Source organism: Symsagittifera roscoffensis, chromosome 1, assembly GCF_963678635.1.
Source record: "Symsagittifera roscoffensis chromosome 1, txSymRosc1.1, whole genome shotgun sequence".
NCBI lineage: Eukaryota > Metazoa > Xenacoelomorpha > Acoela > Convolutidae > Symsagittifera > Symsagittifera roscoffensis.
The window spans coordinates 67,206,790-67,230,880 of record NC_087062.1 but is presented as its reverse complement, the minus strand read 5'-3'; the positions used below and the strand labels follow the sequence as shown (position 1 = coordinate 67,230,880).

At 37.0% G+C, this 24,091-nt stretch overlaps 1 protein-coding gene across 1 annotated transcript in view; it reads right to left on the bottom strand.

The window, feature by feature from the left end:
- Positions 1 to 258: 258 nt before the first annotated feature.
- Positions 259 to 24,091, bottom strand: part of LOC134856933 (thymidine phosphorylase-like) — a 33,654-nt gene continuing 9,821 nt past the window's right edge. The window contains exons 2-6 of the mRNA XM_063873221.1: positions 23,768 to 23,876; positions 22,847 to 23,134; positions 17,304 to 17,531; positions 16,133 to 16,273; positions 259 to 576 (exon numbers count right to left, since the gene is read on the bottom strand). Of these exons, the coding sequence (XP_063729291.1) occupies positions 431 to 576; positions 16,133 to 16,273; positions 17,304 to 17,531; positions 22,847 to 23,134; positions 23,768 to 23,876 (912 nt within the window). The 3' untranslated portion in view covers positions 259 to 430. The remainder of the gene's footprint in view (positions 577 to 16,132; positions 16,274 to 17,303; positions 17,532 to 22,846; positions 23,135 to 23,767; positions 23,877 to 24,091) is intronic.

The following is a 24,091-nucleotide window of genomic DNA, read 5'->3' as shown; positions in this document are numbered from 1 at the left end:
TATTTGCGCCGAAAAAGCACTGCAAATTTTTCAGTTCACATCTTTGATATGTCACCCGATTGCAATTGAAATTTAAGGAAAAACACTTCAGCCAAAACGCTCAATTCAGAGTTCCTCAACCTCAGCTTCGTTGTTTTGGACAAAAAAGACAAACATAATTTTATAATTCGATAAATTTCATTACTTTATGGTACATGAGCATGTGATATGTATGGATCTCTCTAACTATTTCCCCCCTCTCGCAAAAAGGGGGAGAGAAATTCGTTACCAGATACCAAATTCAAGTATGCTTAACTGTTGAATTAGTTCTTTGAGAGGTGACAGGTCGGGATGGCAACTAGGTACCAGGGGAGCAATAGCTAAAGAAATCTATAAGTACAAAACGTTAATTTGGCCGCCTATACACTTAATTACAGATTTAGCATACTTATTACTTCAATATTTCGTAGACCAGCGTTTGAGATTCCGGTGGTTCTTCTGAGATTGTAATGGCATTTTGAATATCGTGTTTTGCGTGCATCACATCATCATCATCCCCGGCTTCCTTGTCTGCATGTAAAGTTGCTATTTCTTCTTCTGAAAAGTAACAACTTATTGTCCGATTTTGTGCGAAAGTTGTTTTTACACTCGGGCTGAGCAAAAAAGTCTTTAATACAATTTTCATATATGAAAGAATTCTTGTCATACAATTTAATTCTGTTCCATATTTCAAAAAAGACTAACATTTTATATTAAGAAAAATTCGAGTTTCGCTATAAACTTTTTTATGTTTTGTTCGGAACCACAATCACCAAAAACTTTTCTCACAGATTACTTGGCAAAAAATGCACCGGTTAACTGCAAGAGAAAATGCGCCAAGTATTGTACTGTTTTGCATTAACACAACACCATAACAAAAAACTTTTTTTGCATGCGGATAGTAAACTTTCAATTTGAGGAAATATAGCGTCTGTCATATGTGACTTATTTCTAATCATATTTCACTTATTTTTAGAACATAAAAGCAAAAAGGTACCAACGTTCCAAACAAAACAATCTTTTTGTGGTCAGTTTGTGTGAAAAATCGAGCCTGAACTACGTTAATGACAGAAAAATTTCTTTTTTTCTCGAAAATCTAACTTACCTTAGAAAAGTTGCTCTGTCTATAAAATAGCCTTATTGTTGTGATGAACCTATTAAATAGAGAGAATGAAAGCTGAGATTCAGTTGCTTGCTTGACCTTCAAAAGAAAACTTTAAAGCTGAAACTTCGCTTGATTTTTGCACTGAATTTAGCCTTTAGGATTTAAAAGATTTGTTCTTACAAAAAAAATTTTCAATTTTTTTCGGGTTTATACTTGTTATTTGACTATCATGGATGCTGAGAACCCATCAAAGTCCAGTCAACTCAAGATGATGGAAGAAATACAGGCCCTCAAACGTGAAAATGCTGATCGAAGACGAGATATCGAGTATTTAAAGTAAGAAACAAGATGACCAGGGTGTGGCTCAATCTGCCCGGCTTGATGATATGATTGATAGGGTTAGAGTACTAGAAAGGGACTGAAGCAAAGATTGCATAAAAATCAGGAACACCCCCTTACCCCCCTTTGCTGCACGAGCTAGTGCAAACCTTGTGAATGATGTGGTACATTTTTTTCTGAAAATATTTGAAAAAGAAAACAAAAACGTAAGTCAACTTGATATTAAAGCCTGTTATGAATTGCCTGAATTCCTTGGTGGTTCTTATTTCAGTTCATACATAAAGTTTTTTTTAAAAAGAAAAATATATTTTTTGGAGCAAGAAGATTTTTAAAAAATTTAAAAATTCAAAAGAAAATCATCAACCGGTGTTTTTGAATGAACGATTACCGAATGATGAAAAGAGGTTGCTCTTTAAAAAATTTACCTTACAAACAAAACACGGCGTGGTTTCAGTAATAAATTTAAAAAGGAATGACCGGAACGATATTCGCTCGTAAATATAAACAAGGTGGAAGATTTGGGCAAAAGTCGAAATGCGGTTTGAAAATTAGCATCGAAGCCTATAATTGGCAATAATCCGAATGGGGGTAACACTGACAGCTCGAAAATCTCTCCAGAAGGAAATAAACTAACCAGTTAAAACTGCGAAATCTTTCGTATAGCAGATATGAGCTTTATAATTTTCCTCAATAGAAATTTAGAAATTTTGATTCGAGTTTAATTTTTTGTGTTTATATATATTTTGTTTGTTTAACGATTAGAAAGCAGAAACTAGAAGGAGTCAGCAATTACGCGTGTGGCTTGCAATTACAAAGCCCACCTATGAAAACTTCTCTTGTTGCTGTTTCTTTTTGAGCTAATTTGACTTCGGAAAATCTAGTTTTCAAAACGTTGTTTTTGGCTTCAGAATATCAAATTACTTAGCAGAAAATTTAGCGAGCAACAAGTTTTTGTCGAAGGTCGCTCAATTTGTCCACAATTTGTCCACATGGCCTAAAAAGAGTTCAGATTCCCGAGTTTTTAAGTTAAGGGTTTATCACTCATTTGAACAATGATGTCGTAAAAAAAGAGGAGGCGGCGCTGGCATTTATGTATGAGCGGAAACAAATTTTTCGGTTGTCAAAAAGTCTCAGCGCAACGAAGTACATATTACCACAATCAAACTGTCCTCGATTAAGTCAAATACATTAGTTACCTGTTTTTTTTTCATTGTCCAACGTACGAACATAAACTTTTTTTTATCAAACACCACGATCAAACTGTCCCCGATTAAGTTGAATACAATGGTAACCTGTTTTTTTTTTCATTGTCCCACGTGCGAACTTTAAAAAATTATCGAAACTTCATAGGGTCATCTGAATGATCTTAACGTTCCTGAAATGAGTGAACACACTCGATGCGCGGGTAAAATTATTATTCACTTGAGATCTAACTACCGAAAAACAATCATTCATTAACTGATTTTGTCCATTCATCTGTTCTTTCACAAAAAAAAACATTTTTAAATGACTGATTGATATTTTTACAACAATTCGATCAAAAATTGTGAAGTTAAAATACTGAATGCCACAAAAAGTGAATGATGTTGCGTTCACAAGAATGAAGTAGAAGTCAAGCAAAAACTGTGATATTAAATATTGCAAGTCGACTTCTGATGAATTAATTTTTAGATCGCGAGTTGTTACATCGCGAAATATCACGATTCGTTGCAAAAAGATTGGGCACTAAAGGCAATAAAGAAACTTGTTTAATAATCGAGTGGAAAACTCTGTAAACAAAAAACAAACTCTACCGTGATTACTTGCGTCTTTAAAACCAGGAACCTAAAATTACACTTTGTTACCAAACAAATCGGTTGAAAGATGTTATAAACAAAGTTAAGAGAGACACTTATCAAATAATTTCTTCTGCAAATCAGAAATCGGATGCCGGCAGTTCTTCAATGTTTTTTGGAAGTTACTGGCAAAGATAAAAACTGCAACTTGAATTAGGCTTTTATAAATGTATGTGACCAAAATTTTAATCATTACTTTGCAACAATTGGGTCTCAGTTAAGTTTAAAAAATCAACCAAAAACTGAACTTATCTCCAAACCAAATTTCTTTCCTATACTCATAGTAAAAACTAGTGAAATTGGAGTCTCCAACATAAACTGTTTTCCCAACAAATTTTGAACAGGTGCTTATAATTTTAACATATGTGCTCTGAAAAACTTGAAAACTGCTATTTTACCAACACTAACAAACATCCTCAATCATTGCATAATGTACTCCATTTCTTCCGATGTTTTCAAGGTAACTAAAATAACTCCAATCCAAAAAAGTGGTGATCTCTCGGAACCGGGAAATTTTAGATCCATTTCAAAACTTCCCACTCTAAGTGACATTTTTGAGCAATTGCTGTATGATCGCAAAAATATTTAACTTGACACTTTTGATGCGCTAATAGAGCTATCTCAAAACATTTGGGACATCTAGTAAAACAAATCTTTAAAAAGTGATATGAGTTTTTTTTGTGTTTAAAAAAGCGTTTGATACATCTGAGCCTTCTATCTTATTTAAAAACTACAGTGTTTTGGACTTAGAGGGAGAGTGAATGACTTAAGTAAATCCTATTTGAACCAAAGATGTCAGATTATTTTTATAGAGACGTTTACTTTTGAAAACATCTGTTCTTGGTCCCCTATTCTTCATTATTTAGATGAATGTCATTGATACAAGTTGCAGTCGTTTTCATACTGTTTTTTACGCGCGCGATGCGGATCTGATAAACAAACAGGACAATGACGCGCTGAACGGTGAAATGCCTTAAGTAAACATGGGTTAATCGAAAAGAAGCTAGCCTTTAATACTAACAAATCTAAATTGGCTAATTTCACAAAATCCGGAAAAACAAAATATAAAAATGGCAAAAAGAGCGGAGCATATTTAGAGAACGGCTCAAGATTTGAATACATAGGAATGTACTTAGATCGCAAATTGAATTTTGTTGAGCGGACAGAAGTTACCAAGGAAAAACTGGAAAAAATCCGTCGTTTTTTTGATTTTGTTATTCTGAGGGAAACGTTAATTTCATTCAAATAGTGAGAGCATGCAAACGTTACGTCTAACCAAGAATTCAATTTGGTTTTCTGCTTTACGGAACAGCTGGTATGACTAAGTTAAATGAGTTAGAAAAAATGCATCATAAATCAGTTCGGGTAATGTTTAGTAGTAAGAAACTTCAATCCATAAAAAAAACATAACTATTCAACATAAATTATATTGAAAACAGAACTTACATAGATATGAAACTTTGAAGCTTTCAAGCAAAATATTACGTGTTGGTAAAATAAGAATTTCGATAAAACCTTTACTGAACAGAGAATATCTGATAAACTCGCAGGTAGTCGTCTTGTTCAAAAAATTTAAGCTCGAAGCAAAAGATTAATCTTTAAAATTGCGGATAAAGCCCATCCTTAAATAATTAAATTTCACTTTAAAAAATCATCCGGATTCTATCAATAATCTTTTAAAGAGTAGTTTGGGTCATTTTTATCATATCTTTCTTGACATTATACTGTGAGATGCTCGGATTTCCTCTGATAAATTTTGTGGACTTAAGCTAGGGTTACTTGGCTAACTATAGTGTTGTTTTCGCGAGGCACGAACCATCCTGAAATTGCCAAAAAGATATCATCTTTAGTCCTTTTTGTTTAGTTCAGGAGATTTTAAATTTGGCAGCTTGCCATACTCCGGACAAACTCGTGCGCGCATTCGTTGTTTGAATGCGTTGCTGAAAGCGCAACCGCACGCCAGATGAACCGCACTCAAAATCATTTCAAATTGAATTGAGTTAAGCTAATTGGTCGTAGTACTTTGCCCTGCTGACTCAAAGTTTAGTACTTTTTCGAGACCAGTTGTGGCCTGAGTGAGAATTCAGGTTCTGCCCTGAGATACGAACTCTATTGTAGTTCCGATTTTCATCAGACGAATGGAATAAGTACGCCTGTGTTGTGTTTTTATGCAGACCAATTGTGGCGATCAAAATCATAGTTTTTATCATAAACAATTAAACCCCAATATCAAACTTTATGAGTTCAAATATAGAAAAAATATGTTTGATGTAATCCCTTATGTTTAAATTCTGGGGTTTGAAAAGTACCAAAAAGGCAATGTTCGGGCTTAACTCATGCGCACGGTGAAGTTTTTCTTTAAAAAATTGCTGGAAACTTAACGCCAACTACTTTGCCTGATGAGTCAAATCCACTCAAAAATTTTGCAAATTGAATTGAGGTAAAGTGATTAGACATTTTGATTCACGATATTCATCAAAAAATCACACCAAACAATTTCGTTTTATCTTTTGTGGAGCAAAAAACAAACAGTTTGAAACTTACTTCTCCAAAACTCCTTGGGAACATTTACAAAGCAGTCGAAGAATTCACAATTTTGCAGTGAAAAAAACTGTTGCGACCTTCTTTCGAAATTCGGAACAATCTTATATTGTTCAGCTCGAGACTTAAAACAACAGTCTTCCGCTGAGCCTTACAAGATTGTTCCGGATTTTAGATTTAAGAGATCCGAAAAAAGGATGGATTTTTTTTGCTCATTCGTACCGAGAGGAAATGGCTCGCAAGTAATTTTATAGAGATAAACTAGGAATAGTCTACAACAAAAAGCTTTGATTTGATTTAATTTCAATTTAGATCGACAAGAAACAAACAAAAACAATTCAATTCAGTTGATTCTACATCAATTAGAGTCCATTTTTTAACAATTGTATTTTCATTAACTTTTTATTGTTCCAAATAATGAAAAATTGGGAGGATCTTTTAGTCGGTACATTTTTTTTGTTTGCCACAGAAAATCAGGTACCACATATAATCATCGGAATGAGCCGAGTGATATATCAAATTGAAGCCTGAATTCTAATTTTTAAGTCAAATCCTTTATCATACCCGTAGAAACGCTACACCAATTTGAAAAAAAGTCTTCTATCTGTTTTTTGTAAAAGTCTATGGTTTGAACATTCTGTGCTACTCGGCTATCCCCGTTATGGATCTGAAAATTGGGACGAAACTTAAATTCAGGTGTATTTTAGTTTTTGTTTTCCAAGCACAATCAAGTAACACAAAAAATCATCGGAATGGGGCGAGTGATATACCAAATTGAAACCCTTTCAATCTTGATTTCAACCTGAAAAACATAGCTAATCGAAGATTGGAAAGGAGTAATGAACGCAATAGTAAACATAACAAACACTGACTTTTTTTGAAAAAATATCAACTTTCGAACTTCAAAGAAAAAAATAGACGGTGTTTATGCACTATGAATTTCTAGAACAAATTATGATTGGCGCTTTTTTGATAGCATGGATCCAACTAGAGAAAAATGGATCAACAGGCAAAGTTTTTATTCTGGAAATCTAAAAACTAAATTCCATTTTCGAAACTAGTAACCGTTCACGAATTTTAGCGCAATTTGCACGTTCGTTTTTGCAGAGTGATATTTACCTCACTTTCAGCAGATTAAGTTCAATTGATCTCAAAAAGTGCATATATACCTAAGTGCATCAAAACTGTAAAACATTTTACTGAAAAGAATTACTACGTTCTTTACTCTAAAAAATTTCCCAAAACTTTCCAAGTATTGAGAAATACTGGTTTAAAATTTCTGATTTTTAGTTCAATTTCGAACAAATAAAGCCAATGAGCAGGCTTACATTGATAAACTACTTATGCTTAATTAGAAGGATTTGCTTTTTGTGCTCCTCCGTACCGAATGAAAAAAATGAAATTATGAAAAACGGTTTGCAAATAAGTTTCCAGCAAAAAAATTGTAGAGATCTAAAACAGATACCTTGAATTCGTTTGAAAACAATTTAGATTTAGATTGAAAAAAAACTAATATAACTAATATATTTAATTTCAATTGATTCTAAGATGCTTAGAGTCCATATTTTGCAACAACTGTATTTTCATTCCATTTTTTGTTCCGAACATTGAAAATGTGGAGGAATTTTCTAATCAGCGGCAATTTTTTACTTTTTGCCTTTCACACGAAATCAAGTATCACATATAATTATCGGAATGGGAAGAGCGATATATCAAACTGAAGCCTTTTTAGTAGTTAAAAAACAATTAAAAAAATGTTTTTTAAGTTTTCCCAGTTTAAGAAAAAAAACTTATTTTTAATTCATTTCGACCAAATAAAAGAGAAAGAGCGGGCTTACAATAACCCAAATAGCGCCACTTAAAAAAATCACATTCAGAAAATTCAAAAATAGTATAGAAAACTTTTGTCCAATTTGCCAATCATACTCTGCTTGTCTAAGTTCTAAGGTTACGTGAGATCATTTTATCACACCACGCAAAAATATTTTTGCACAGTAACAGGCTATTAGTGCACAGTGAAAGGCACAGTATACTTGCACAGTAACAGGCATAGTATTTTTTTAAAAAATTTGGAACGACCTGAAAAATTTGTACTTAGCGTTTTGATTTTTAAGTTTTGGTTGAGTTGAGTGTTAGAAAAATCTTTAATTATTTTCTACCGCGGGAGGATTTTTAAGGGAGTTTCCTGAAAGATTTATTTCGCGGTAAAGAACTCAAGGGATTGATGTTCCCTGTGAAAGCGACGGAAAACTTTCTTCTGTAAAAGTTTTCTTTCAAAGTTTTCATCAGAAGCAACAATTAAAATAACTTGACAAATTTGAGAAAGGTTTGACAATTGGTGTTTTGGCTACATTGAGAAATTTAACGCGCAATTTAGTTCGTCGGGCAATTAAAGCTTGAAGTGCTATTCGACCAGGCTCATAATTGGTTTCAAGTTGAATGAGTCAATATATTTTGACAGATAAAAAAATTCTAAACACTTCATCACTTTCTAATTTACGTAGCGTATGGGAGCAGAAATATCTCCGCAACTTTCTTTTGAAATTTGATCAAATTTTCAAAAAAAAATTAGGAAAATGATTTTATTAGAAAATATTCCATTGTTTTTAAGGGATAAAAAGAACACATAAGAGTTTCGTTCTACCAGATACTCGCAGTCTTGTCAAAATAAAAAAATTTTCTCAGCATTAAAAACAAAAATCTCACTATAAATTAATGTTGCAACGCAAATGTAAGCAAGAGTACAAATGTATACAAAACTAATTATACACAAGGCAGAATGGCCAAGCGGCGGAATAATCTAGATTAACCAAAAATAAGTAGACTATTCCAGCGTATGTGTGAGCCTCCCTACCTTACCATACTAAACTATGTTATACCATACTAAAATAGGGGTTGATACCATAACTTAACCGTTTGTCTCTCTAACTCGGCTCAGATTTGATTGAGTCTGAACTCCAAGAAAGAGCAATATGTCTCAAGGACATTGCCGGCTCTTGTGACTAGCTTGCGCCGATTTTGAGCGTTTTTGGGGAAACCTATTGGTTTCATTGATGTTATAGTCAAATGAAAAGTGTGATTCACAGATGTTCGGAGAGTTTGTTTACAGATAAAGGCTCTCATTAATTCAATCATTTGAACCTTCAGATATTACCGATTAGAGAAGATTAGGCGCACATTTTGGCGCCGCACAAAGGGCTGACGGAGACACGAACTCGACACAAGCGACTGACGAAGTCATGAATTCGATACAAGGAACATCGATTGTTTACCTTATGATTAGCTCCTTGTATTTTGCTTAGGTTTTTTGATGTTTCGTTTGATGTTCATCAGACTGGTTTGATGTTTATCGCTTTTGATGCCCTTGAGCGAGTTTTTCAGCAACTCGGAATCAATGTAGAAGAGCGGGTCAGCAAATCAATCGGGGAGCAGTTTCCTTGTAGAAATAGTAGTGGAATTCTTTGGATCGCAAGCAGCGCTGATAGCTCAACATTATCCAAATAGAATCAGAGCGTTCTTCTACATTAGACTCCAACCAACTCAGTGAAAGGCCACTGTCACTATCAGGATTCAAGTGCAACAGGACATGACCGAATCAGATGTCGAGTGCCTAGTCAACTAAAGATGTTCTGTGTGGTTTAGAGTAGTGGTTGCTGAACAGTTCATCTGCAAATGACCAGAGGTTTGACAATCCGAAACCGATTACCGCTCAATCTCCAATTAAACCTGTAAGACTCGACTAGTTTTTAAATCTTCGATTTGTGCTATAATTTTTTAAATGATGTCTATATCATAAATACATTTCTAGCTGAAGCTATTTTTTCTAGTTGAATGTTAAAGCTAGCACTTGGTAATTTTTTTATTAATCAAAACATTTGGGCAGTACTTTTGAACAGATATTTATTTCAATCGGTACATAAACAAACAACATGACCTTTTATTTTCTCGATAACAAAAATTTATGGATAAATGTGAACGGATTGTTATTCCAAAAAATCAGCATGTAAACAAAAGGTACTGGACTATCTTTTTGAATTGGTTTATGACTGGAACCCGCTGAAATTCAATGAAAATTTTTGGAATAAAAAAAGCAAAAGTGTCAGAAAATCCTCAAAAGTGGTCTTGTAGTGAAATATCAGGCAATTTAAGTTGAGTTTTCTTATCTCCGTTTTCTTCCGCGTGTTTTGTTGGAACTTAACCAGTTTGCCTGATCGCCCAACCATCATTGGTGAAACTGAAAGCCAGTTCGCTTCAAAAGTATCAAAGCCGTTTTCGCCCTCCGATTATTGACTTCGTTGCGTGGTAGTAGTTTTAATTGATCAGGTACAGTGATGGTGATAGTAAGCGGGTTAAGTTGAGTTTTTTCATCATCAACATTTTTCCGTTTGGGTTGTTGGAGTACAACCGACCTACTTAAATTTCCAACCCCATTGGTACTTAAGCGTAACGTAATTTTCGAAATAACATAGTCCCTCAAGTGTTTGGTATTCATTCTAGGAGCTATTTCCTTGGTTCACGCGCTTCGCAACCTTCCTGCTCCGACGCAGAAGCGCGTCAAAGATACTTATTTTTCAAAACCAGGTTAAAGTTTGAATTTTAAAGCTAGGGACTCTCAGAAAACAATATAATACTATCTTAATCACTACTTTTCTCACCTTAACGACCTTGTAATTTGGCACGACGTCTTTAATGACTCAAGAAGTAGGCACTTTAGCAAGAACAACCACAAGCTGATTAGTGATCAACTTGTTAGTTGAAGGAACCAAACGGACACTTCTGCGATCGTATACTGTGGACGCAAAGTTACAGAAAAAATAGAGGAAAATTTAGTTTCAAAAGGGATTGTCGATCTGAACGTCGTCAAAGACTTTATTTCTAAGCGTAGGGCCAAGGATCAGATACTTAATGAGAAGTACAGAGAGCTTCACCAGTGTTTTTCTCTTGAATTATTGACTCATCTCCTTCTAAGGAGTTATAGCGCTAGTCTTAACTTGTTAAAACAACCAAAAAGCCTAACGGCTTACCGCTTAATGCTGGAATATCTATAAAAATAAGCTTCAGGCACAAGCTTTGGGGCGTAAAAATTCCCCTTTTTGTAAACTAATGCTGATATATAAATGTTGATTAAACTATGCATCAATAGTCTCTTTTTTTTAGTATTGTTTTTCATTTGAGCATCCGTGAAAAAGTGTCAATTTGTGAACAAATGGACTTAAAATTCAAAACGAAGATATCTGAGTTAGTTGAAACCCTCTCAAATTCAAAAAATGAGCTGGTTAAAGGTCACTCATGAAAACTTGAGTACTTTGAGAACAATAGTCGCACTTCAAAAATTGATGATGCTGTTGTTTGCAATTGTAAAGTTCCTTTCTAAAAAAATCTCGACGTAAATTAGCTAGAAAAACAAAAAAACACCAAAAAATATATTGCTCAGCAAGATTTTTGTCTTTAAGAAGAAATCTGAATGAAAGATAAATTAATCCATGAAGATCTGAGATACAAGAAGAGGCATGAACCTTAGACAGTCTGAGCAACCGACATTTCTGGGTGCAAGAGGTCTTTAAAGGAAACTAGGTCTGAGACATCCTCTCGCTTGCACAAAACAAGAGATTCAGTAGCGCGAGAATCCAAAACAGATTTAAGGTCTCTAATAAGTCTAAGAAAAGCAGAAAACATGAGTGACATGTGTCTGGTGATTTTTCTTCCACTGGTTATACGTCTACTATTCGCAATGTAACTTCAAATTAGAAACCGCATGGAATAAATTTGGTAAAATGAAGCTGGAAAGGCAGTATCACGCAAATATAAGGCTCGAAGAGCAAGGTAATCGCCCTAAGTTTAAAAAAGTCAGCTGGAGTTGCAACATTTTACAGAAAGTCAAAAAAGCAGTTAATTGAAAATGAAATGAACGCGTTTGAATTTGACGATAACTCATTTGAGATCAGTGAGAGATTAAAGAAAAGCCACTTGACAAGAGTAAACAGCCCAATTAAAAAGTTGCAACCTATCGAACTAACGCATGGTTAGACTCTGTTAGTTCACAGGGACCTTCTGACTGCGCTGGAGCGCAAGGTATGCAGGCCTCCGCTCGTCTACCAACTAAGTCACAACCGACGACTTCTGCCAGACTCGTTCATGCAATTAACACAAGTACTGGTCATAACCATGGGCACACAGCTTTGAGTGACCCTGGAATCTATAGTCATGAACATTGAGCTATGCTTCAATTTGGCACTGCACGTTTTTTTGCCGTTGCAGGCTTCTGCTCTAAGTGTTTCATTGCCCGTTGGCAATAAGAATTCTAATGAACCATTTTTACTACCATCGTGTGCTTTTCATTTACAGACCATGAGTTCAAACATAGCTGAAGATAGGTTTACCAATGGAGAACTCGTATCATTACCTGTCCCAATGTTGACAGCGCAACTCGGTACTGGGTATGTTTCTCTGCCAACTTATTTTTTGATGGTGATCTAAAATCAGCTGGAGTACATCCGCCGCCACAGGTTTTCCTTTTGGCACCTCATGGCCATGCTTTGCCTGTTCTGGAGCAAAATAGTGTTCCCTTTGCACCGCACACTTTTTCACCTAATATTAACGAGTACTATACAAGTGATGCAAACTAATGGCGGATGGCAACTACAATTTCGATTGTCACGCCTGTTCAATGTTGAAAGTTGGAAACTTTTTCTTGTAATGTGACAACTGTTGTCCACCGTGTAACACAGCCGTCCCGTATATTTGTGGTGGAACTGTGTGTTTCAATACGCCGCAAGTTAATCAATCCTCAAAATTTTCCGCATTTCGTCTTTAATACGAAAACTGGTTATCATCCAGTGAACGAAATTTAGTTAACCTCTTCTTCTAACCCAAACCAAAGTCTTTCATCTGATCGACCTCTCTCCGCTCGTGAAATGGTGGATTCTTTTTGCATAACCGCAAATATCACCTCCCTGATAAGGAGTTAGCCAAGTTCGACGTCAATCTGTCAAGGTCAATCTGGCTTAACTTTTGTGGTCATTTTGAATTCACCGTCAATTCCACTGTTCTCACATATGATAGGAAATTATCGTTCTAAAAAAAAACTCTCGTCGCAGGAAAAGCAAAAACCGCAATTGCGGAGTTTAGTTATAGCGGCGTTATGTACAAAGAGACACTGCAACAGAAGTTTGGGCAGCCATACGCTTTTGTTGGTGCGCAACTTGAGAAGTGGAGTAGCTTTTCACCACTTTGGATGCACAAATTGGAAATTGTCAAAAAATCTCCTTTGTCATATCTAGCTTGGTACAGTTTTCAATTCATTGTCATTCAACAATGATCTAACGAAAGTTAACATGTTAAACAGAGCTGTTAAAAAATTTCCGCCTCACCTCAACGAAGCTTGATCATGCATAATGTTAGACATTACTGTCAGAGCCCAACACTGTTGGATTTTATTAACTGGCTGAAAGTAAAGACCCAGGGGCATGATTGATTACGTGAACTTAACTCTAAGGCAAAAAATGATGAACCAGTTAAGCCAAAAACAATTAAAGTTTTCGCAGCCAAGGCCATGTATCTAAAAAAGTTCACTATAAGTCTTAGTTTCCGCCGTGAGTTTCGTGCAAGGAGAGGCCTGACCTATGGAACTGTGCTGTTTTTAAAGAAAAGAATGCTATTCAGAGTGCAAAACTCGTAGCTGAATAGAAAGTTTGCTTCGATTGCCTCAACGGCAATCATAAATTCCGAAAATGTACAAGGGCTAAAAAGAGCAAAAAGATCCAAGGAAAAAACAAACATGGTGGGTTCTCGGATGTAACCAGTTACCTGGCATTGGTTCTTTGTAATAATGCATCGACACACTGTTGGGTGACTTCTTCTCTCGTTAACCGTTTCAGCTTAGTAGGGGAGTCTGTTACTTTGACAACTAATAATTTCAATTTGAACAACGTTGTTGAGACTCACAGGGTCATTTTTATTGTTTGATCCAAGCCGAACAAAACTGATTCCATGTTCACTCTGTGTGCTTTCGTTAAAGTCAATTTTCAGATTCGTTCCGAATTTTTCAAACATCCAGCAGAACAAATATCGAAAATTAGCATCTAATCAGCCCAATCAATATACATATGAGGACGCTGAAAATAGTATAGGGCAAGACTACTAGCACGCAGTTGGACTCAATGAGCTCATCTTGGGAGATGATAATAACTCACCGTGTTTCGTTCGCCTACCGATAAGTCTTTCTCAATTAAAACTCCACAAAGCCTTTTCTTTTTCCAGATCTTTGATTATGTATAAAGCAGTTTTTTTTATAAATCTATGAATCGTTCAAGTAATTGTCCTTTTGGGAGAGCTGCCAATACTAACCAAACCAGTATAAGTTTTCAACCAAATTGAAGCGTCGTAGTTAAGTTTATTACAGGTAACAGAGAGTAGAGAACACGCAGCTGAAAATTTTTCCGGCCTTTAGAATTGTCTCGATAAATTTGTTGTAAGGAACAAAAGTTTTTGTGACGTTTTTGTAAATCAAACGGAGTACCTCGGAGTTTTGCATTTTCTTTGTTTTTTTTTTCAACAGCTCTCCATCTAGCTGAAGATCACGTAAGAATTAATAAAAAACCACGGAAAGTTTTTTCATAACTTGATAGTTTGTGGTAACACAGACAAGTTTTTTTGTCCACTTCTTCATCAACCACTTTGGATTTAAAGTCAAACGAGAAGTCAAATAAGCTCTCAAAAATAGCAAATCTAGATAAACTAGAGTAATTTGCTTTTGTTTTGTAGTAAGGTATCAAATAATTTGTTGAAGATCATCAATTGAAACTGATCTTTAAATATAATTCGTGGTTTTTCTCCAAATTATGTTTCCCCTTCACAATGTGGAGTTCGAACTTGAGTTTGAAATTGAATTTTTTTCTGTGAAGCTGAAAGTTTTTTTTTGTGGTTGGTATAAATTGTAAGTTTTTGTTAAAGATGTTCTTGGTACACCAATTTCCCTTCACCTTCATTTTTCAGCCATTGATTTTTTTATTATGAGCGAAAATTTCGACCTGAAACGGCCACCGCACATGGAAAGTGTTTCTCGGTAAAATATAGCAAAAGAAACATATTTGATATTTCACGTGCAACATATTTTGTATTTCACGGTAAAAATATATATCACAAGTTGAGGAAACAGCAAACTGCTGCCAGCATTTAAATTACGCTGCTAAAATTACCGGCAAGTTTTTGTTATATACTATAAAACCTCAAACCTCTACCAGGTCAAAAAAAAATTACTTCAAACAATTTGATTTACATAGTTAACCAGGAGAAAAATTCAGGAGAAAAAAATTGAACCAGAGAAATTTATGTATCGTGTCCTTGGTGTTTCTGCTAAACTTACAAATTCCGAAGTAGGGGCTCTTCTGCTTGGTGGGTGGAAACTTTCTTTATATTACAAAAACTTAGGATGAGTGACATTTTAAGATTTCGCTTTACGTGAGGACCCCCAACCTAGAAAAGGACGCACCCCCTATTAGGATCCACGACACGATACAATACTAATAGTGATTGATGTTTTACTTTTTATCTCATTTTTTTCCTGAAAGTTTTATTTTGTCTCCGAAGTTAGGATTGAGCTTAAGGTTTGAGCATAATTTCAAAAAACATTCCATTTTAAATGAGATCCTGAACTTTTATCTATTAGCAAATTCGGGAGCCGAAAATCTTACCATCTCAAACTTCTTATCTTAAAAGATGGCTAAACCTAAAACTTATCTTAATACATAGAAAATCCTATTCCCTATCTGAATACGTAGCCTGCTGACCGGATATCTAAAACGTATCTTAATACATGGGGGTCGGCAGGCACCCCCACCCATCCGCTCTCCTTTTATTCAATTTGATGAAGTTCAATAATCCTGGACAAAATTCTAACTTATATCTCAATTCACCGAATTCGAAACTACAAATTTACATATTGTAATCTGTTCTGAGGGTTCTCTTTGTATTTTTTTTCTACGTGTTGCGCTTTGTTTTCTGTCCTAAGAATCTTTAGAAGCAGCGATTTTTGATTTTGGTCCAGTTCGATCAGGTTAACATCCTCTCGCATCCACTCAAATAGACCAAATTAAGATCCTCTACCTCAGCTCCACCCCAATTTAAAGTAAATTTGCTAAGCGTTTCATTTCAAATGCTATCTATTCGGGTTGGCTGAAAAATCGAACTCAGAACAAAATTAACGGCTTTGAGGAGGAGGAAGGGAGGGAGTTTGGGTGGGTGTGAGATGGGGGAGGGGATGAAGTTCACTTGTTTCGTTAATTTTTCTATTTACCTTTTGCCACCCGGTCCCCTAATTTCTTGTGAAATCTAAGTCCCACTCCGTAGTTGAGAGAGTCTGCACTCCTCTTCCGTCCGGCTCCCAGTGAGTTGCACGCCTGTCCCACAGGAAGCGCCTGTATCCCACTAATGTAACCTAGACAAACGAAGACATTTCTTTTCCGATCACTTCAGGGCCGTGAAGTAGGTAGAGCCTGTAGAGTGTTATTTTTTCACCCGAGTCGAGGTTTTTCACATGACTTGAAGCAAGATTTGAGCGGTTTGAACGGTTTTTTTTTAAAACAGCTCAAAAACAGCGCAAGATTTGAACGGTTTTGAGCGGTTTATCAAAAAAAAAAACGCCCAAAAAAAGCGCAAGATTTGAGCGGTTTATCTAAAAAAAAAAAAACGCTCAAAAACCGCGCAAGATTTGAGCGGTTTATCTTAAAAAAAAAACGCTCAAAAACCGCGCAAGATTTGAGCGGTTTTTGAGCGTTTTTTTTTAGATAAACCGCTCAAAACCGTTCAAATCTTGCGCGGTTTTTGAGCGGTTTTTTGAAATAAACCGTTCCAAAACCGCTCAAATCGCTCATTTTGAAGCAAGATTTTGAGCGCAATTGTCTAAAAAAACCGCTCAAATCGCTCAAACCGCTCAAATCTTGCTTGAAAACCGCTCAAACCGCTCATATCTTGAGCGGTTTTTGAGCGGGATCTCAACCCGGGCATGCAAGATCAGATACCAGAAGTAAAGGTCATTTTCTGTTGTATTTTTATAGCCAGTGGCTGTCCTTATTAAAATAGAAAAACAATAGGAAAACCGCAGCACGCCAATGTACTGAAAGTTGTGGTTCGTATAAATTAAGTTCCCGTGTTGACCTCCATTTGAGAAAAAAGCTACGAAAATTGTATGACTATCATTTTTTTTCAGAAATATCATTTCTTCTACAATAACCCCAAGAGTTTAAATTGAACACGAGGAACACGTGTTTTGTTTTTGAAATAGAATTTCAATTAAAATGTATTCTGAAAGTTCAATTAAGTATGTTCCAATATAGGCAATGAATGTTTGTATTACCGCAAAATCTTGGGTTTTAAGCGGAATAAATAGGTCTTCATTGGGTCTGAAATATGGTATTTATAATCTTTTGATGAGAAACTGGGTTAATTTAATTTTAAATGAAATTAACCAGAAGCTGAAGCTAAAATGGGATGTTTCTCTTTCGCTTGGGGAAGACACGAGTAACAGTCGGTTCGATCTGAACACAGCTGGGCGGCGACTTCGGCAGAAGCTCCAGAAGCAATGATCATCTGCTCAAACTTCTTCAGAGCTGACCCATCTTCGATAGTGGTCAGCATCTTTTCTTTAGCTACTTCGATCGAAGCGCACAACCCACTTGAAAGTAACAGTTCCGCCCCTGAACAAAAAAAAACAGCTTGAATTGAAGAATAGTACACACTAAAAAAAAAACAATTTTGTATCTATCAAAACGGAAACCAAATCATGGTCAGTGAGTGAAGTTAATGTTAAGATTCAGAGAGAGAGTGACAAATATTAATGCTGGGGATAGAGACTGAGATATAATCTGAGATTTGAACTGAGGATTGAGAAGAGGTAGTAATTGTTGAAGAATGAATTGAGACAAAGAATAAAAATGACATGAAAATTTTAGCATCACATAAGTAGCAGTTCATTAATTTCTGACAAATTAATTAGTTTGTGATCACTAGTTGACCTTGTTTGAGTTTTATTAGTTTTGACTATTTTAATCAGTTTTGACCTCCAAACTCATTCGCTTCAGTTAATCTGTCTGAGGTTGAAATGTTCTGACCTCAACACTCTTACTCAAATTGAATTGGCTTGGTCTAATGTCAGGCTGCTATCCATCAAGGTTCGACGATGTTTGTACACTTCAGCTTCGCTGAGGGTTTTTGTCAAAAAGTCGGCTTCCATGATCTCAGTAGGGTCAACTAACTCATCTTCCACTCGTTCTCGAAAAAGGGTTGTTTCACATCGATGGGCTTCGTTCGCTTCTGGATTACAGGATTCTTGCAAATCGTGATGCAGCTCTAGTTGGTTATCCTCCTTGATGACTGTTGGTACGCAATTAATCAGGCCCATCTCATCGAGAAATGATCTCAGAAATAGAGCCTCTAGACTCGCTGCTGCCATCGCATTTTACTCAGCCTCACTGGTTGATATGGCTGCAGTTGGTTTCTTCTTGGTGCTCCAACTAGTTGCTTTCCCTGCCTTCTGTCAGTAGTTGACTCTCTATCATCCAGATCGCGAGCCCAGTCACCATCCGCGAATACATACTCTTACACCATCAGCGTCCCTGGTGTAGCAGAGCTCCAGATCTTTGCTCTCTTTGAGGTAACGAAGAACAGTCTAGTGCACTTTTCGAGGATTCTCTAGAAAACGGGAGAGTTTCATCAAAGTAGATAGGTTATTCGGCCTTGTTTGCTTAGCGATGAGTAATCATTAGCCCACAATGCCTCTGTAGTCTTTATGGACACTGCCTATACTGACCAAGCTTCAGGTAAGTCCTTCTCTGACAGTAAGGCGCTGATGATCGCTGGTGTGACCACAGGTGAAAACAGTTCAAGCAGTCGTCGATGTAACGTGATCGATTCACTGTTACAGTCCCAGATGACTGCTTGAGCTGTATTCCCAGGAACCAGGAAATGTCCCTCTGTCATCCATCTTGAATCGACCGGAAAAACGGCTCCTCATCTTGTTATTATCTGCAGCCAATGATGATGTCATCTACCCATACCCGCACATAAATCATTGCATCATTTGTTCCCCAAATTGCGAGCAAAAAGAAGTCGTTGCTGCTTCTACTGAATTTTTAAAGGAGTGAGAAAGTGCTCAGCGTATGATACCAGTCTCTTCGTAACTGCCGCAGCCCATAGAGACTGCGTTTGAGCAAACACACTTGACTGTCACCTCTGCTGAACCTCACTGTCTGCTCCATCTACACTGTTTTTGTTAAAAGAGAGTTGAGGAAGGCTGACTTAACATCCATCTGATGAAGTACAAGATCATGTTGTGCCCCCAGAGTCAGCTGTAACCTCTTTGTTTTTGGTTTACAGGTCGGAGCAAACGTCTCAGTCAAATCAAGTCCTATAGCTTGCATGAACTTCTTCACTACATACTGGACTTTGAACCGCTCCAATTGTCTCACCGCATCTCTCTTTACACCAAGAACCCATCGTCCAGGAAGAAATTTTTGATATTGTGGTTTATCAACAAGTGTTCATCTCTCAACAAGTGTTCAGAGACTTTAGCTCTAAAGCCATGGCTGCCAGCCACTGCTCTTTCTTGGGTCCAGATACTGATTATGAGTAGCCCCTTGGCTCTTGGTTTCCAGTCACTCAACCATGTGTGTAGACCACTCCGTATCGAATGGGTGGGTTACCAATGGACCTCTGCACTGGAAGATCAGTAGCATAGGAATCTACTCGCTACTCCTCGACTTGATCCTCTTCAGTAGCCCCCACTGAATCTGGGTATCAGCCTCCGTTGGTGTGCATGGTACTTCGCTAGTTTTCGTTGTGCTTGGTTGTTCAATATTAATGCACTCCTCCGTTGATAGATCCAGGGTTTGCAATGGCTCACTGTCAACCATGAAGTGGTCAGGAAAAATATTTCTCATGGAATGTCACGTTTCTTGCTTGCAACACTCGTCTTGTATTTAGATCTATAAGAAAGTAGGCTTTACTCTCATCGCGGTAGCCAATTAAATTGATCTTCTTGCCCTTTGGATCCAGACAGTACGCCAGGCAACCGAGCACACGCAACTATCTCACTTTTTGTTTGTTTCCCTTAGTGCATCACCTTCGTTGAATGGCATTTCTCATTGTTGGACATGGGAAACCAGTTGCGAATTCTCACTACTGTCGACAGTGCTCGCGCTCAGAACATCTTCGGTAGCTTTGCTTCGGCCAGCAGCCTTCGAGTCATCTCGGTTATCACTCTGTTGTAGTACTCTGCTACACCATTCTGCTGGGGAATTTCGGGAGAATGCTCTTGCTTTAGCTGGGCTTCTCTACAAAATCTATATGCATTGGACGAATTTATACCACCATTGTCAGTTCGCAGGCACATTGGTGATCCATGCTCGGTGACATTTTTCTGAAACTTCAGTAGAGCATCACTCTTCTTCACCATGCATGCTCGGTACTTCAAATGATCCCTTGATGCCATTGAAGACCCGTTGGCCCACTGCTGATGATCACAGATCTTGAATTCACGGTGTAGCATGGTACAAACAGCCTATTATTCAAAGTGTAGCTCCCCAGAGCATCGAGGCAGTCCCTGATCTCCACATCCACTGATCCTTCGAATCTCCACAGTTGTCCCATAATTCCAGGTCTCATAGCTAGAAAAGACAGTCCTGGCGTGCACAACATGATCAGTGCACCTCGTATCCACAATGAGGTCGTCGCCATTCATTGAAAATGTAGCAGAGCAATTGAATAACCCTGCCTTTCCCTATTTAAATTCCCCTGCAAAATATCCAGGTTGCCCACACTTGAAGCACCTTTGCTTCTTTGGTCCTGATCCACCTGTTTCGTTCGGCCCACTGCCTCGAGAACTAGATTGTCCACTGTCACTTCTGGATTTGCACTCCCTCTCCATATGACACTTCTGCCTGCACGCATAGCTGCCACTACTTGACTCTTTTTTCTTCTTCCTCACAGCTTGCATGGCTATGTGACCATGTTTTGTCCTCTCTCCACATCGAGCCTTTTACCGCAACTTTGTTATTAGCTCTGGTATCGTTTTGGCTGGCTGAAAGATCTCCTGCACAACAAAACTCTCATAGCTGTCAGGGAGCCCTTTCATTACAAGAGCTATGAAGAGTGTGTTTGTGATTGCTTCTCCAGCTTCGCTCAATCTCGTCATCTGCTCCTGACTGCAAGCAATGTAGTCGTCGCAATCCTCGTCTCATCCTCGGCGCAGCTTCGACAGCTGGCCTACTAGATTGACAACCGCCAGCTTTTATACGCTGCAAATCTCCTCTTGAAGCAGGTTCCAGGCCTTCGTCCCATCACCATGGCCATCTTTTTTCAAACAATTTTTCTTTATGTACATCAAAGTGATGCTGTTGAGCACCAGAGCCAGGTAAGACCACCAAATGTTTGGATACTTTCCTCTGCTGTGGAAACGCTGCTGGCTCTTGCATCTTGGTTCGCTATGCTGCCGGTTGATGACTATTTTGACACTTGAGGAGAGTACGCTCAGCCTAGGGCAGATCGTCATTGTTCTTCACTGTCCTGAACAGGCCCTTGGTGTGCATCAGCGCCACAAACTTCGTAGACCACGTCGGATAAACTTCAGTCTTTCCGTTGAACGCCGCAATTTTCAGGTCCATTGTTGCTAAAGGCTTTTAGCGAAAAGCTGAAACTCTGATGGAGAAAAATTACAAAAAATTTATAAATCTGGGCCCATAACCTGTTAACATTCAGAGTTAGGTCATTAAGGGCTAATGTTAACCTTCTTACGTTGCCGAAACATTCACATTCTTTCTAAAAGCGCTTTTGGATTCAGTATATACCAGGAGTCAGGAGATGAGGCATAGTAGAGTATAGAGAGCGTGCAACTGCTAAAAAAAACTTCTCTTAACACCAAAATCCGCCCCTGTGTGAAAGTATTTTGATAACCAAAGTGAAAAAAAAACACTATCAGGAAAGTTTTAGTGTCAAACAAAACTAACCTTGCTGACTAAATTAAAGCAAATGACAACCAATTTAGATTGCTTGAAATCAATAAACGACCAATTCAGCCGAAAAATTGACTTTTCGTCCAAAAAAATTCTTTTTGTTTAGCCCCAAGTGTTGATACGCGCCAAAAAAGTTAATTTTTTTGGCTAAATTGGTTGATTATTTGCATCAGGCAGCTAAACTGGTTAATTTTTGCTTGAATATAGTCAACAAGGTTTGTGAATTTTGATAGTACTATTTTTTGACATTTTTTATAATTTCAGATTTCCGGTTTGATTTTTTCGATTTTTCGTCTTAATTTGAGCAAACGAAGCAAGCGAGCAGGCTAACAACAGCTGAATTATGACTACTTTAAGACCTTATAACTTAATTTTAAGCAACAAAAATTAGTTTTTGGAGTTTTTTTAGCTTCATTTTGTCAATCAAAAATTTCAAAAAATTCAAAAATTGCCTGCAAAAAAAATTTAAAAAATAATTTTTCAAGCATTTTTTAGCCATTTTTCTATTCAAATTTTTGTTCAGTTTTTATATTTTATTGTGAATGTCTAATAAGCCTAAATTATAATTTAACATCAGATCTTTTCATCACACCAAGTTGAAAAAACCACTAATTTTGAAAAAAAAAACTTTTAAAGCAGTAGTTTTCTAAAGACCATGGTCAGAACCTTCTGTGCTTCTTGCACAGTAACCAACTATTCTTGTTAAATACGAGATTTGTTGATACCGTGATGAGGAAAAAACGCATCTCTCAAAAAAATTTTGCTGAGATGTGATTTTATGAATTTTTTTCCTGGGTTTTTCGGATGTAATTAGGAAGCTATTTTCCAGGTTGGGTATATAATAAATTTAAATGAAATTTTTGGCCTTTAAACAACTTTTAACAAAAATCAATTAACAATCATGGGCACGCGTTTGTAGCAATTGGTGAATAATCAACTATTCAACGTTTGCGTATTTAATGACATTAAGTTTGATTGAAACGGGTATTTAATTTTTAAGATACCTTGAGCAACGACAATTTCCTTCAGATCCTGCGCTCGTGCTTTGTTCTTCTTCAGAAAATCAATCGATTCTTCAATTTCGAGGGCGTTTCCCACGCAGAAACCCAAAGGCGTGTCCATGTTGGTGATCATGCATATGCAAGTGATGCCCAGTCCAGTGGCAATTTTTTTGAAATCCTTGGCAGCTTCTTGCGCTTTTTCCACAGTGTCGAGCCAACAACCGTTGCCACATTTGAGGTCGAGCACCAAGTGCTTCACGCCCTCAGCCGCTTTTTTGCTCAGAATAGACGCTGAAAAGGCACAATAAAACAAAAAGAGCTCCAATTACAAAAAGTGTGCAAGCAAAACATCTCTCATGAGATCAAAATATCGATGAGTGATTAGGTATGAGTGAAAACTATCATTAATGCCTTCAAAAACAACATTTGATCGAGCAGAAGTTTCTAATTTTTTTGGTTTTTTTTAGCTCATCTCCTGGTTACGATGGCGATTCAAGATCCGCTGAAGCAAAAATTGAAGATTTTTTTTCCTTTTTTTTCAAAGGCAATTTTCTGAGAGCCACTTTTCCTTCACGCCCGCCGGCAATTACACAGATAAGACTAAATATCTGTTGCCAACGTTAAGTCGTTTAAAACTAGCAGTTCTCCAAGCTTGAATCAGCGCCTACCATCATTGCCTAAAAGTTTTACCTTTTCTTTGTTTTGTAATAAAAAAGACAAGGCTAGTTCATCAAGTTTCGCCTCCCATGCTGCGTCCACCCATTTGATGCCCAAAAATTGTAGAAAAAAAGTTTTGTTTGAGAGCATACTTCGCCGGTGTTGCAATGTCTTTTTTGATTAGATATAACTGCGATCGGAGCTTTCGGAGCTTCATTCTGTGGAGCATACTACTCGTATGTATTCATTGCGTCGAATCATTCTTACCGTAAATGAGTTCATTTCTCCATACAGTGCCTGTGATGTCTCTGAACTTGTAGATGATCTTATCTGCGGGCGTGATCTCGTCAGTGGTGCCCACAATGATACACCCAATCTGAAACAAATAAATAATTCAAACTTCGAGAAAACTGTTAGATTTGGCTCTGGTTAGAGTACCTCATCAAATACTCAGTTTCATAGCTTAGAGCGTATTTAATGGCCTTAAATATTGTTTTATTCCCTTTTTAAAATCTCTACTTTTATTGTTTCTCCAAAAAAACCTACGCATTCGTGATGCAATAATTTGTTTTTACGGTTGCGTGTGAAAAC